At 40.5% G+C, this 16,710-nt stretch overlaps 1 protein-coding gene across 1 annotated transcript in view; it reads right to left on the bottom strand.

Annotated features, from left to right (window-relative positions):
* The window catches only part of snrka (SNF related kinase a), a 56,800-nt gene extending 50,619 nt beyond the window's left edge, over positions 1-6,181 (bottom strand). Inside the window, exons 1-2 of the mRNA XM_067602467.1 lie at positions 5,933-6,181; positions 4,415-5,128 (exon numbers count right to left, since the gene is read on the bottom strand). Of these exons, the coding sequence (XP_067458568.1) occupies positions 4,415-5,003 (589 nt within the window). The 5' untranslated portion in view covers positions 5,004-5,128; positions 5,933-6,181. The remainder of the gene's footprint in view (positions 1-4,414; positions 5,129-5,932) is intronic.
* Between the last annotated feature and the right edge of the window lie 10,529 nt (positions 6,182-16,710).

Here is a 16,710-nt window from a genome sequence, read left to right as displayed (position 1 = left end):
AGAGATAAATAAAAGCGGTCAGTGGTGTAGAGTGTGAATGTGAATTTGAATAATACGTTTTGTGTGCATAGTCCCAAAACACACAGTCCTCTCCTGGCTGATTTGTAATAGCGGCAGCACCTGTCATTCACAAGGACACGACTCTTCATTTGCATCGTGTAGTCTGTTCACACGGTGGTTGTATTAATGAACAAAAAATGAACAGAGCAAATGGAAACAGATCAGAAAACAAGGAGGCTTTGGACTAAAATATGAGCAAATATAATTATCAAACAGAGGGAATTAGAAATAAAGGCATTTCTCTCTCTCTAATATAAGCCTGCATCCACTAGAGCCTGTTTTTTAGTGTTTTTGATATTCCTAATTGAAGTTCATTTAATAAAACTCAGAAAATTTTTCCCTGTTTTTTCTTATATTAAAAAAACAAACAAAACCCCCCCCCCAAAAAACAAAAATGAAGTATGAACTAAAGCATGAATTTGGAGAATTGTTACATCCCTTGTAAATATAGAGGCTAAACCAAAGATGATTTAAATATGTATTAAACTCCAACTCTTGTTTCCACCGAATCTAATCTGATGGTAGCAAGACAAAAGCCAGCAGGGCTGTTGGAGGCTTTTTGTGACCCGAATGAACACATCTGTAATACTTAGTCAAAAGAACCAGTGCGTTATGTAATATTAAAGTCAGAAAGAACAGAGATAGAAAAGGTTGTCATTTACATTTTTCACAGTTCATGTAACAACATAATGTACTGCAATCTAAATAAATTGTTCGCATAGCGGAGAAAGTTATTTTTAGATCCTGTCTTGGCCACGTAGCACCGCTGGATGTGTAAGAAAATGTGCACATAAAGCAGTCCAAGCACATCAATATCATCATCATTTAGTCTTAATGCTCAGCTTATTGTCAATAAACACAGTGTCAGATATGATACAGAGGATCTCATTCTCAGCTTCATGTGAAAATGACTGTTCTTGAGCATGTAATCCTTTCCTCGTACTCATCCCTTGCAGAGAGATTATAAACATTTTGTTCGGGATGGAAAATGGTATAGATAATGAGGAAGCTGGTCTTTGGTCCCATTGGTAGGAAGCCAATGAACAAGTTCTAATCAAAGCCAGCCAGTCTGTGTCAACACAGGACTGTTAAATCGCTGCATCCTGCCTCCCTCTCATCCTCTCCTGGCCCATTCCAAACAATAGCATGGATTAACTGTTCTTCCATCTACTGGCAGCAGGCTACAGTAACCAGGACCGCAATTAAGAGCCCCTCTGGCTGCTCTCTAGAGACGCTGTTCTGATGCCCTTTCAGTGCAGATGCCAAGGCTTGCCGAACAGCTCTGCGGGACGCTGAACAGGCAAACGTAACGGTAAACAGGTTGATATGGGTCATCGATGGCTCTTGTAGACAGCAAGGCTTTTGTGAGTCAAAGGCTTTGCACTGGCTGAAGAGTGTAGAAAAATGTATTGATCAAAATGTAGTTAATGCGCACCATCCTGTCTCCACTGAGGTTTAAATTAAGAAGAAACACAAAGACAACAGTACGATTACATTTTACAGGTGAGGTCATTTTGATATTCCAGAAGCGCCTAAAAACACACACCGATTTTGCCTTCAACTAAGTGCAGCAGATAAAAAGGCCTTTGCTCCCCAGGGATGGGCACTAGAAAACCAAAAGTAAACCTAACTGTGGCCTGGATTGCACATGTGCAAAAAAATAAGTACTTTCACCTCACTACATTAATTTTCTGAACAACAAACACACCAGACTAATGGCTCTGACCACAGCATCACGAGCTCCACAACAGCTGCTGCAGCACTCGACTGAACTGTGCTGTGGTGCGCAGAAGAGTGCCAGCAAAAAAACACAGACCCAGAGAACGGCCATCAATGGCTCCGAGTGCTCTCAACACAACAACTGTAGAGAGCTGCGGCCTGTATAACACAAGCAAAAGTAGAACATATGCAATTACTATTAGTACCTCAGAGAACATCACACACACGACAGCTACCTGGCAGACAGTGCAGATCGTTAGGCTTACTAAACAAGTCTGCTCAGCACAATATAAAGTACAGTGAGCTGCATGTGGACAGTGACTGTCAATGATTCTGAATGCAGAGAGGCAAACATCCTCTCAGTGCAGATGGTGGTACATTTCAAATCATTGGAAAGGAGAAGGGATGTCATACAGCTACATAAAGGCTCCCTGCTGAGCTCCTGGTGTACTTTGGACCTTCATTTACAATATCACTGTGATAAAATACACTGGGCACAGCATAATGGCTAGTATTTACAATATGTCCATACAGGTACAATATTGCTGTCAATATCACTGGTGTTTTTTAATGCATATTGAAAAAAAGCTGTTGTGTACATGCCTTCAGGTGTGGACACATTTACCCATAAAGGCAACTAGGGTTCAAAAGTCACTCTGAATGTACACTACAGTATTCTCCAAGGTATGAGTACTCTCCAATTCTAAGGCTGGTATTGTTTGACATTTTTACTAGTGCCAATACAAGAGCTTCTGCACAAAAACAATACCTTACTGTGACAAATAGAAACATGTTTTCCTACATAACTTTTTAAAATTAACACTTAAAAGATGCAAAACATCTTGAATGAATCGTCATATAAAGAAGAAGAAGAACTATCTGATCAAAGAAAGTTAACGATATTACAAATCTGACCAGACATGAGATTTCACTGGTTTGGTACCCTGTCCTACTGGTCAAATTTGATTCTTTAATTTCACTATACTGACGACCAAAGATAGAGCAAAAATGCAAGGACTTAATAGAGGATTCATCAAACAGCAAACTAATTGTAAACACCTCCTTGCATCTGGTCTTATGAAGTCATATTTGTAGTCTTGTTCCCCACATAGGAATCTGTTAGTTGTAATACCTAAACTTCACATTTAAGCAAAACAGAACTACATGGATAATCAGGATACAGTTCATATTACAGGTATTGAGATTAAGCAGCCCTTCCTTCTATACAAGCCTTGTGTTTCCTGACCCTCAGATCTCTATGCACAACATCCAGCTATCAAGAGTGAACATGGACAATTTGGCATAAAATACTTCTGAGCCAGCCTTTCATTCAGACCATCTTCATGTTTCATGTTATACTCTTCATTGCCTAGCTCAAAGATAAGGTAAATATTCCCAGCTTCATGCAGCGGACTTCCTTCCTTATGGACAACTGCTCAAAAATACAGGGCAGAGCAATATACCATTTCCTTCACTGTACAGGCTCCCACATGCTCTATCCAGGTTCTTAGAGTAAGTATGTGTGGAGTCGGTGTATGTAAAATACAACGAGAAAGTAACCACAGTTTCCTCATTGTGTCTTGCCTCAGTCACACCTATTTAGTTTTTGAGAACTGTGACCAAAAAAAGGGGAAGTAAATATTATCTAGTTGACTGCCTCTGAAAGCATTTTCTGGGCGCATAAACAATCATGAGACCAATTTCAGACTCCTTTAGGATTAGCACCACATGAACAACCACACTGGGTGAAAAACAAGCTCAACTAGCCACATCTCATTACCCATTTCAAAAGCTGGACTTAGTCCCGTGTTTTTGTCATCATGGAAGCTACTTGATGAGAAAGATATCATATCAGTCATGGAAGGACACACAATCTGTCTGTCTGGACTCTGTGAGCCCTCATAGAAAATCAATGAGCCAGTTAATTTAGTGCAATGGGACACCCAGGGACATGAGTGCTAGTAGAGCTGACCTTGTCGCACATGGCCTATGGCAGCCTGATCAGTGTCAAGTACTGTTAGCAACATACTGCTGGACACACAGCTTGATACTTAGAACAAGTCCAACTTTCCATATTCTGTTGCATCGGCCCCTGGTGCATGATTGATGGCTGTTCTGGACTGAGACCTTCTAAACACAAAACAAGCCACGGTGAACATGTGTTCGGGCTCTGTAAGCGAACTAACAGCCAAGGTGTTAAACCAAGGTGTGACAAAAATGTGTGAAACAGGTGCTAGCCACGTTGCCAACCTCAGTGCACCACCGTGCAGACGCAGGGTTTTAATATGACTTTGATAAAGATATCCTGTGTAGTTTGATGTCAAAAGCCTGTGATTTGACACAGAGACAGGCTGTTTTGGGAGGTGGAGAGTAGCTAATAAGTGGACTGGACATTGAATTGTTGCCAAAGGCAACAAGCCTGGTCCATCCAACTTAAAACAATCAATGGATCATACAAGATAATTTAACTGCGCTGCCTGTGTGAGAGTACCACAACTCTATAAATAGCATGAATCAAAGTTCTAGTTCACATCCTGTCTGGTAATACTGCACTGTAACTGTCTGCACTTTTCTAATTAACAGTGTGACTCATTTCATTATTTTAACATTGTTCATCAGCCTACGTTTTGCATACCTACAGCTGGAGCATCATACTCATCACCCAGTAGTATTTCCGGTGCCGAGTATGCCAGAGATCCACAACTGGTTGTCAGCTTTTTCCCCGGTTGAAACTTGTTACTGAATCCAAAGTCAGTGAGCTTGACCAGCCCTTGTTTCTCAAAGAACACCACATTCTCTGGCTTGAGGTCCCTGTGCACCACATGCAGCCGATGGCAGTAGGAGATAGCATGGACAATCTGGGCAAAATATTTCTTAGCCAGCTCTTCATTCAGACCCTCCTCATGTTTCATGATGTAGTCAAACATATCACCTCCATCACCTAGCTCCAAGATGAGGTAAAGCTTGGTCTGAGTGTCTATCACTTCATACAGGCGCACAATGTTGGGGTGTTGGACCAGCTTCATGCAGCGGACTTCCTGGAAAAGGTGACCTGTGGCCACTGTGTCCAGCTTAGTCTTGTCGATCACCTTTACTGCCACTTTCTCCCCTGTGAAGACATGTCGCGCCAGCTTGACCACAGCAAAGTGGCCACGGCCCAGCGTCTTGTCCAGGTCATACAGGCCAGCGATCTTGCCATCATACCCCCGCTTGAAGCCTGCCATAGCTGGAGAGGGCAATGGGGACAGGGGAGCCCCCACTGTAGGCAGGGGCGGGTTAGCTGAGTTGTGTGGGTCCAGGTTAGTTCAGTTCATCGAAGGCCGAAGGGGAAACCCATGGCTCCAGCTTCCTAAAACATATAAGACACGCAAAATTACTGCAGTTCCAATAAACACTGATTACATTACATAGGCAAAGTTGGACCATAAAACTGAACAGGACATTAAAGAGTCCCTATAAAATGTAAAATATTTTCCAACATTTGGCACACAGCACTAATGCACCTGCCTCCTCCCTTACCCAGAGTGAAGCATTGAGCAGAATAACGCTTGGACATATTACAGATTGAAAGAAGGCTCCATTAAGAGTATTAAACACAGATTATAAGAGCAAAATAATGTACATGTTGATATATAAGACGGCATGCTTAAATCCCCAGCAGGCTGAACAGAAAAGAGGCGTTGGGCTTGTTTTGACAGGATGTGCCGCACTAGCTCATTTATCCTGATGTGCTGCCCCGTGCAGCTACAATTAACCAAGTAAAACTTTCCTTAAACTATCATGAAAGGCTTCCAACAGTCTCATGTTTAGATAAGTGTTTGAGTTTGACAGACTTATCCAGAAGTCAGCTGCATGACGGGCCCGGTTAGCCTAACGTTACCAGGGGGCTAGTTCTCGTTGTTCATTGATTGATCGACGCTAGCTTACTGGCTGACTGACGTTAACTGGTTTCGTTATTTAACGTTAGAACGTCGCCCGCTTATTCACAAAGCCAGCCAACAATAATCTCAACCCAAAAACATTTTAAGATGCATACCAGAGCGCTGGCTACTGGCCTACAGGTACACAGGTGCTGCTTTAGACACCACACAGCTAGCCATAGTTAGCACGTAGCATGTAGCAAGCTAAAGTTACTACGGCTCGCTCAGCTCACCTCTCCAGCGGCTTTTCGGTAAACATAAAGCCCCGAGTCCGGTCTTCACCGGGTACTTTGGGTCCTTCGGGTGCTGCCTCCTGAACCTTATCGCAAATTATCAGAGAAGACGAGGGTGGTACAGCCTCTTCGATGTGACAGCGGCACTCAGGAGGTGCCTATGCCCAGGGTTCATACGTGAAACGAGGCATTGCATCGCTGGCAGCGGCGCTCTGATCGAACTCGTTGTTTCCTCCCAGCCGAGGCGGTGATGCTGCCTTCACGTGCTGGAAAAAGTGTCGACATTTCCATATAGCCTGTAGCTATGATCATAGTAGGACATTACACAAGTGTTTAAAAATAGCTGCATTTCCACTGTCCAAGAGACATACATCTCAAACAACCTTTTATTAGGAGATTATGTATATATATACACCATATAAGAGATAAATATATTTCTCATAATTAATTTAATAGTATATCCTACATGTTGCATGTTTAATTGGCAGCTGTGATCATTCTGTTTTCTTAACTGAACTGTTTTTGTTATAATTTTACAAAAAGCGCTTACCTGCGTGGCAATTGTAGGCTATACAGCCTATTCACAATTTGAAAACTAGGAGTAAGGACTTTACGATGACTACCTGAATGCAGCATAACAGCATCACCAACCGCATTCAACTCTGACGTCAAACAAAGTCTTGATTTGGAAAGGTTATTAAACAAATAGGCTATTTTTTTTTTTACAAAACAATGAATTATACATGATAAATAAGTGTAAAATTGATAAAGATGACCTCTTGGCTGCAACGGAAGAGAAAGTAAAACGGCGTGTTTTGAATATTTGTATAGCACGATATGCAACATTTAATCACAGTGTAATTCAACACAAATATACCAACATCCGACAACACTTCAGTGTAATGATGAGCAACCTTGAAAATAATATGCGTCCCATACAACAAGATCTCCTCAGTCATAACGTTTTTTGTGCATTGGATTCACTGCCTGATAGTGTTGCTTGGTCCTCCCAATGAACGGCATGTAGTGACATCTAGTGACAGACAAAAAAAAAAACATCTGTTAGGGCCTTTACTTGTGTGATCTTTCTCTGATGGGATGTTTAAAGTGGCTTAAAAAGAAAAAAGAGGTCTGAGTCTGGAAGCGTCATTGGTTGTTTAAACATTGATACGGAAACGTTCCTGGCTAAAATGTTTTTTTTAATGACACAGAGTAGGCTTCTTTTAACCTATTAATCATCTGAGAAATATCTGCACCTGCACCTACGTTGAGTTATCAATGGACAATTTCCCTCACAATACATTTGTTTTCCTTTGTATTCCCTTTTTCATGCACTCACAAAAAGTAATGTGCTTCCTCATAACAGTTTGTGCGGATTCTCTTTTTGCATGCCATGATTCAACTATCAACTTAATAATTTTTTATTTGAGCTTGGCCCTATAGATTTTCTACTGTATTTACAATAATGAACAATAATTAAAACATATAATTCAAAGGGTGTCATTTAAGTTTTGACCATGTACAACAAGGGTGCAGGGAACCCAAAGAATATTCAAATATATATATATATATATATATATATATATATATATATATATATATATATATATATATATATATATATATATATATATATATATATATATATATATATATATATATATATATATATATATATATATATATATATATGTAATGGCAATTTTCATTTTTCGATGTCCTTTCTTTTCCTGTTTTTCCGGTTTGCCATTACTACACAGGTAGGTTAAGTTAGGAGTGATCTTACGCAGATTCAAGAACAGATTTTCCAGTCCGTTGGCTGCCGTTTAGTTTGTTGTTTTATTGAAGTCTTTGTACATGACATGAACATACCGGGTTTCTATCCTGCCAGCTGTAGTGTGCGTCTGTTCCCGATCTGGTAAGAACTGTATGTGCTCCACCTGCCTGTGCCTCCCGTTTCCTGTCACCTATGCCCCTAAATATACAACCCTGTGCATCTCATGACCGCCACCCAGTGTCCAAAATAATACTGCAAGTTATAACTAAACAAATGACATGCCAACAATCAACATAAATGGCTCCTACATACCGGCCCCTAATTGTTTTAAGTATATAACAAAACAATTACCAATAAATAATAAAAAAGGTGCCATATCCATCATACTTTACATATACAATTTTCAACAAATGCATGTACTATGTGTTGGCATTTCTTCTTTACTGATTCTTCAATCTTCCCTTTTTTTTTCTTTTTTTTTTCTTGCCGTTTAGGTCTCGGCTTCTTGGAGCAGACATATCTTTGTTATTGGTCTTTCCAAGATGCTGCTCTTCGTCTGGAGTCGAACTGTGCGCACAAGTCCTTGTGCATCTGGTTTAGTTTCCAGTATTCTGCCCATTAGCCATGAGCCTCGTGGTGCAGTAGAATCAACCACCACAACAATGTCACCTGGGGCAAAGCTTCTTTTCACCTTTGACCACCGTTGTCGTTCTTGGATAAGAGGTAAGTATTCCTGTGTCCACCGTTTCCAAAAGAGATCTGCCATGTATTGCACTTGTCTCCATCTGCGTTTGATGTACAAATCTTCTTTTACAAAGAGTCCAGGTGGTAGTATTGGCTTGAACTTCAACAGAAGAAGATGGTTTGGTGTGAGTGCTTCCAGATCCATTGGATCATTAGCAGAGATTGCAGATTCCAAGTGAGGTTTTGGCCATTCTCTGTCTGGCTTACAGAGAAAATCTGGTCCCTGGATCCATCTTTTGCAGCTCAAGAAGCGGTCTGCTGTTAGTCCTCTAGAGGCTTCATCTGCAGGATTTTCCTTTGTGTTAACATATCTCCATTGTGATACATCAGTAGCATCCCTTATAAAAGAGGTCCTGTTTGCTACAAATGTTTGGAAACGCTTGGTTTCGTTGTTGATGTATTTAAGCACCGTTGTGCTATCGGTCCAGAAGATGGATTTATCCAGTTGAAGCTGTAATTCCTTCCGCAGCATTGTGTCAACTTTGACAGCTAGGACTGCAGCTGTGAGCTCCATTCGGGGAATCGTTATTTGTTTCAATGGTGCCACTCTGGATTTTCCTATTATGAATGCAACATGCGCTTCTCTGTTATAGTTTTCCAGTCTTATATATGAGGCAGTACCATAGCCACTTTCACTGGCGTCTGAAAAGTGGTGTAGCTGTGCAAATCTGATTTGACCAAAGCTTGTGGGCTTCATGCACCGGTCTACTTTAAACTCTGCCATCTTGTTAAGGTCTGCTAGCCATCCTGTCCACCGATGCAAGAAGGTTTGGGGTATGTTTTCATCCCATCCAAGTTTTCTCTTACAGAGCTCCTGCATAATCAGTTTGGCTGGCAGAGTAAATGGTGCTACAAATCCTAAAGGATCGTATATAGAGCTGACTACGGACAAAATGCCACGTCTGGTGTATGGTCGTTCCTGTGCAGCAATTTTGAACTTGAAGACATCTGTTTCAACACACCAGTGCAATCCCAGGGCTCTTTCCATTGGCAGATTGTCTTTGTCCAAGTCCAACTCCTTAGTCTCTTTGGTTCGGTTTTCTTGGGGAATGGATGCCAATACAGCACGGCTGTTGCTGATCCACTTTGACAGCATGAATCCTCCCATTTTGCAGAGAGCAGTCAGGTCTCTTACCATTTGAACTGCTTCCTGTTCCGAAGGCAGGGATTTCAAACAATCATCTACATAGAAGTTGTTCTTTACTGTGTTTGTTACCTCTGATGGAAAGTGACCTTTGTTGTCATCAGCAGTCTTCCTTAATGCAAAGTTTGCACAACTTGGTGACGACACGGCTCCAAAGAGATGTACTTTCATTCGGTATTCAACAAGATCTTGCTGCACATCACCATCGGGCCACCACAGGAATCGCAGATAGTCAACATGCTTTTCTGATACTCTGACTTGATGAAACATTGCTTTAATGTCAGCCATCAAAGCAACCGGCTCTTGTCTGAATCTGATGAGAACTCCAATGAGTGAGTTGGTAAGGTCTGGACCCTGCAGCAATTGGCAGTTAAGTGATGTTCCTTTAAAGACTGCACCACAGTCAAACACTACCCTTAAGGTTCCTTTCTTTGAGTGATACACTCCGTGATGTGGGATGTACCAGAGTTCTCCATCGCTTCGATTCAGCTGGTCGACTGGTACCACTTCAGCATAACCATTGACAATCATTTCTGTGAGGAAAGATTTATATTCATCATGAAATTTCTTATTCTTGGCAAACTTGCGTTTCAGGCTCTGGATGCGCTGCACTGCAATGCAACGGTTATTTGGCATGCTGGGCTTTTCTTGTGTGAAAGGTAAGTCTAGGCAGTAGTGTCCATCTGTCACTTTTGCTGAGCGATTCACAATGTCCAAGAATTTTATATCTTCCCTAGACATTTCCTCTGTTTCCTTGCTGGTTCCTTCACTGAAGTCATGATTGTACTGTTTGACCAGTAGCTCCTCCAAGTTTACAATGGATATTCGATTGACAGCAGCAGCAGGGCAGCCATTTTCATCCCTTATGCTTTTGTCTCCTCTCAGGGGACCATAGATGACCCACCCCAGTAGGGTCCTCACAGCATATGGTCCATCCCCTTGGCTGTTGACCAGCTCCCAAGGTTCCAATACCTTTGAAGCATTTGTCCCGATAAGTAGGTCAATGCCAGAGTCTATTTCATGAATCTTGATATCCTTCAAGTAAGGCCATTGTGTCAGATCTTCTTGTCTGGGAATGTTGAGCTGGGAAACAGGCATGGTTTTATGTGTGAACACATCAGATATTTGAATGAAATAGTCTTTGTCCAGACTAGATATTTCCAAACCTGACATATGATGACTGGTCACGGGCTTCACTTGGTTCATGGTACGTAAAAGAATATTGGTCCTTTGCCCTGTTATGTTCAGCCTTCTCATCAAGCTTTCTGTGCAAAAGGTAGATGTACTTCCATGATCCAAAAATGCATATGTTTGCAACACTGTGTCCCCCTTTTGGCTCTTTACTTGTACTGGTACAATGGAAAAGGTACAGTTTTCATCACCGGCCCCAATATGCCCACATGTATGAGGTGAGGGAACAGCATTACTCCCAGTTGCTTTTTCACTCTGTTCTGCATGTTCTGTTTTTTTTCCTTTGTCCTTTTGTTCAATGTGAAGTATTTCAGGATGATTTTGGTTGCACACATCACAAGTCAAACGACTCTTGCAGTCTTTGCTCATGTGTCCTATTTTTAAACATCCAAAACAGACTCCCTTCTCCTTTAAGAAGTCTATTTTTTCTCTGTGCATCTTCTTCCTGATCTGTGGACACCGCCCCAATGTGTGACCACTCTTGTTGCAGAACAAACAAGAACTTTGAGAATTGGTAGTAGGTACATTTCCTTTCATTCCATTTGTTGTCAAATTTTCTTGTACTGATGTTTTTACCGGTGTTACAGCTGTTGCAAAACTGCTTCCTCTAGGTCTTGACTTTTCTCTTGTTTTAGTAGAGCCTTTGACAGTTGCAGCTGGCTTAGCATCCTGAATGTTTCCAAAAAGTGGATCTGATAGTATCTTCACTTGTCTCTCTATGAAGTCTACCAGGTCAGAAAATCTAGCTCGATGTCCACGCTGCTCCTGTAACTGACATGCTCTACTTCTCCACTTGTCTCTGAGCCTGTAAGGCAGTTTCAGAAGGATGGTCTTCATATTGGAAGCAACATTCATTTCCTCCATATAGGTGAGATGTTCCATTGCAGTGCAACAACCTCTGAGGAACAGTGAGAATGCTTGCAATGCTTCCACATCCTCTGATTTGATCACTGACCAGGCAAATGCTTTGTCCATATATGCAGTGGCAATCTTATGTTCATTACCAAAATGTTCTTTGAGCAGATCTTTTGCTCTTTGATAGCCCTGGGCGGGGGGCAGATGTTGACAGCTGCGGACTAAGTCTTTTGGATGCCCTCTTGTATATTGCTCTAGAAAATGCAAGCAGTCAATGTAGTCATCACACTTTTTTTCCACTCCTCTCTCAAATGCCCTGCTGAAAACTTCGTACTGTAAAGGATCACCATCATAAACAGGAATGACTCTTGGTGGTAAAGTAGAAGAGAGACTTTGTTGAGCCAGGAGAGCAGTGATGTCATTTTGCCTCTGTATTAGGTTACACATATCAACTTGATTGCCATCATTCAATACAGGGGGTGTAGTGCGAACATACCCCTGCATACGACTCTGTACATTTTTCCTTTGAGGAGAATATTGTATTAGATGGGTTGTATCATGAGGTCGAACAGATGGTCCATGAGCTGTTTCTTTTGGTCTAACAACCTGTTGCTGGGAAGAAGAGTTAGTTTCGATCAACACATTCTGTCTTTGCTGCACTTGTTCTGGTAAATATTCATTTGCGTGTGGATTTAATTTAGCTGATGTTTCATTTTGAGCAGTTCCTTTTCTCAAATAAGAGTTCATCCCATCAGAAACTCTAGAGCTGCTTCTTGATCCCAAGGCCTCAAGTATGTTGATTTTTGCATTGGTTGCTGCCAGTTCAGTTTCTAGTTCCAGTTGCTCTTTCTTTCTTTTCAATTGTTCTTCTTGTGCCTCAAGCTCATGTTTTTTCTTCAGGGCAGCAACACGTTCCATGAGAGCAGCCTTTTCTGCCTGAGCTTTAATGCAAGCAGAGGATGTTGAAGATGCACGTGATGAAGAACTGGATTTGTGCTTTGATTTAGGTTTTGAGGCATTTGAAACACTGTCATCAGGTCCAATGTCATCTGAATTTACTACACTTCGTAGTATGACACTTTCAGCAATGGAGTGTGCAATTTGCTGTCCAGCCTCAGGTAACCACACCTTTACATCTTGTATAAACCCTTTAAAGATTTCCATTTTTCGTTGAAACCACTGATTTTGCTTTTCAAGTTCATCTTCAGGCAGTGGTAAATTCACCAGTGATTCATGGTTTTCCTTGGCTTCATCACAGAGCTTGATTAATTGAAACAAATTAGATTGTACTTCTCTTGCATTTTCCTTTAATTTCATGAGCTCTTTCAGCATTTCCATCAACTTGTTAGCTTGCTTACATTTCCTGTTTCTTGTCTTTTGACAATTTGCAATGAACAATTCCAAGCCTTTGGCAGTGTGTTTGATAACTCTTTTTTCCTTTTCAACATCGTCATCTTGTGACTGAGCATCAGACTTAACAACAGACATATTTGTTCACTGTCTCTTTAAGACTTGTTGACGAAAGCCGTATGCTGCCGGCACAATGTTTCAAACAGCTGATCGATGTGCGATCGTAGCTTTCAGTCTTCAGTCCACCAACTCCATTATAATAGCCGTCTTCCAATACAGCTTTGCATATAGCTTCTCCAATAAAGCTTAATGCTTGCATGTACTCACTCAGTTTGCGGTTTTCAATCACCGTCAGGTAAGCGCAGGTGACGAAGATGTCCACCTGGTTTGGTAATGGCGGCGTCCTCTTTGTTGTTCCGCGAGACAATGCTCAGTCCGTCTGAATGAATCACGAGCTCCAATTTCACTCGAAGAGCGAGTTCTTACTTAGGTGTAATGGCAATTTTCATTTTTCGATGTCCTTTCTTTTCCTGTTTTTCCGGTTTGCCATTACTACACAGGTAGGTTAAGTTAGGAGTGATCTTACGCAGATTCAAGAACAGATTTTCCAGTCCGTTGGCTGCCGTTTAGTTTGTTGTTTTATTGAAGTCTTTGTACATGACATGAACATACCGGGTTTCTATCCTGCCAGCTGTAGTGTGCGTCTGTTCCCGATCTGGTAAGAACTGTATGTGCTCCACCTGCCTGTGCCTCCCGTTTCCTGTCACCTATGCCCCTAAATATACAACCCTGTGCATCTCATGACCGCCACCCAGTGTCCAAAATAATACTGCAAGTTATAACTAAACAAATGACATGCCAACAATCAACATAAATGGCTCCTACAATATATATATAGATATATATATATAGATATATATATTAAATATATCTAAATATATATTTACAGAGAGGTGACCACAAGTTATCAGAGCAGATATTTTGACTCAACAGCAAGAGCACAGGTGTAATTAATAACGGCATTACACATGCCCATGATGAGCCAGCATCCACAACATCAGGGCCTGTCAGCTTGCACATGTAATGGGAATTCAGCCATAATCAATGTCAGTAGTTACATCTGTGCTTTTCCTGCGACGACAAGTTAAAATGCCTGTTGTGAAAAAGGCTTGTTAAAGGAAAATACCGAAATGTGTAAAGAAACATAACAAATATAGCTGCTTCCATACAGTTGCACTGCATGATACAGCTAAGCAATTAAATTCCTGTTTTGCTCTGTGCCAACTATAAAAATGCTGAACAGGTCCTCGATTAATGATCAAGATGGCAAGAGGAAAAATTCTGTGATTTTGAGTTGATAATTGGAGGTTCATAAACATCAACATATTCTGACCGTACAGTGTAGGGGTCAAGTGGCTCTGCTACTGTATGTTGTGGATACATGGTTTGGTTCTACCTATGATGGAGCATTCTCTATCCTGATGGTGGTGGTCTCTTCCAGGCTGATAATGCCTCCATCCATAGGGCACGACTGAATGGTTTGGTAAGTATGAAAATGATGTGAATCATATGCTATGACCCTCACAGCCTCCAGATCTCAACTTGACTGAACATCTGTAGGAGATTTTGGAGCAGCCTGTGAGCAAACGCTCTCCTCCACCATCATCATGTTGGTTTTTCATTTTATTTGTCACCCATCTGTAGGTATTTTTTGTTTCAACCATAGCTTAAAAGACAAGGACAAGGAGACCATGTCTTCAATATGTTTGTGTGTTGAGATTTAAAGTAGCTGTGTACATTATGTTGCACTCAGCAATAAAAAAAAAAAACCCAAAAACAATACTGGCAGTGTTGCTTGCATTTCTTTTTTCAGACTCAAGATGGGAGTGTTGCTTTGTATTTGAGTTCCACCTCCCTGTACTTACTGTATACACTGCTCTAAAATAAGAATTACAGTTTGCTATATCATTTAATTTAATCTATTTTGCACCTTTTGCCTTCACTGAGCACAATAAGAACTTCAGAAAAAAGAGATAAGGATACTTAATACATAGACAAATGTATAATTACCATAATGTACCTCAATTATAATAACTACAACAATGTGAACCTTTTCATTTTCTTATTTAATTTCATTTCACACTCTGCAAATATCTCTCAGTACCTTCATCCTTCATTATTAAAAAAAGAAAAGAAATGGAACTCACCCATTGCACACACAAGATAACATCAGCCACACACAGACACACAGACACACAAACACACACACACACACAGAGGCGCACGAACAGATGATATTTACATTCCCCATGCATTAATGAAGGTCACCCATGCTAGTATCTACCTCAACTGTGACTCCTTCTATTCCTGCGTCAGCTGGGTAGATCAGCATCCAAAACTTGAAATGTTAACTGCTTGGTGACGAACAGAAACACCAGACAGTCAATGCTCTCATCAACAAGAAGTTCTGCTTTTCTGAAATACATTTTGTGACTGATATTGGGTGAAGTACAGACAACCTGTAGGCTTAAACAGGGACCTTCTGGGTGTCTGAATCTCTTTTCAGTGTCAAGGCATTTTGAAAGTCCAGTGCTTTTTGATGACAAACTTCACTGTCAGATTTCATGTAATTTGATTTAAGTGTGCAGATGAGGCTTTAGTTTAGAGATGTCTTACTGTTTTACACATTGGCAGTAATTCTGGTCTCTCTTCTGCAGATATCTATTGTGTATGTGTGAAGGTTTGAATTGAATCCTTCTGACTTAGTGAGGGAAAACTACTCCTAACATCAGTGTGATTTCCTGCCTTATCTTTTACCCTTGTGTGCATTCCCCATTACGCTGAAATGAAACCACTTTGCTCGACTTTAACATCTTATTGATCATTTTTGAGCACAGCCAGGTCTGGGTATCAGCCCAGGTGATAGTGCAATCTCTTCCCTCACTATAAGCAGTTTGAATTACTCGGCTATTTCTCCTCTGGCCGTCCCTCAGTCTAGACACCAGAATAATAAAGACTGATGATATTTATCACCTTGCTTTTGTACCTGTTTGTCATTTTGTTGTTTAATGTTTGCTTCTTTTTATTATGTGACATGCCTCATGTTTTTATTTATTTCTTTTAATACATTATACTCGTGACACACAAGTGTAGGTGTATGTAGACCTATTTTATTCAAGTATTTTAATCTTGTGCCACATTATACTTTTACTCCTCTACATTTCATACTTTCTGCATACTTTTTACGTTTACTTTTTACTTTATATTTAATATAAATATGGAGTGATATTTAGAGGTTACTAGCTTTATACATACTTTTAAAAATCTAATAATGATATAAAATATATGTATATATATGAATACAGCATAACCAGTTACAACATTAAATACCTGTATATCAATGCATTAATAATATTGATCAATATACTCTTATTGTTGTTAGCTATTATTATTATTATGATTATTATTATTATCAGTAGTAGTAGTAGTAGTAGTATCATTTTTATAATTTTTTAACCATATTTAAACTGTAATGGAGTACTTTGACATTGTGTTGTTGATATGAAATAATCTCGATACCTCTTTCACGACTGTATCAGATAAAAAAAACATGCAAAATGCAATAATTATCTATTGCACTTGAGATAATTACAGAGCTCGTGTGTCATCGCGAGATGTGAGCGCGAGATTTCACTCGGCGGTAGGTGGAGCCTGCAC

This window comes from Thunnus thynnus, chromosome 10 (assembly GCF_963924715.1).
Source record: "Thunnus thynnus chromosome 10, fThuThy2.1, whole genome shotgun sequence".
Lineage (NCBI taxonomy): Eukaryota > Metazoa > Chordata > Actinopteri > Scombriformes > Scombridae > Thunnus > Thunnus thynnus.
This window is presented reverse-complemented; position numbering and strand designations above follow the sequence as displayed.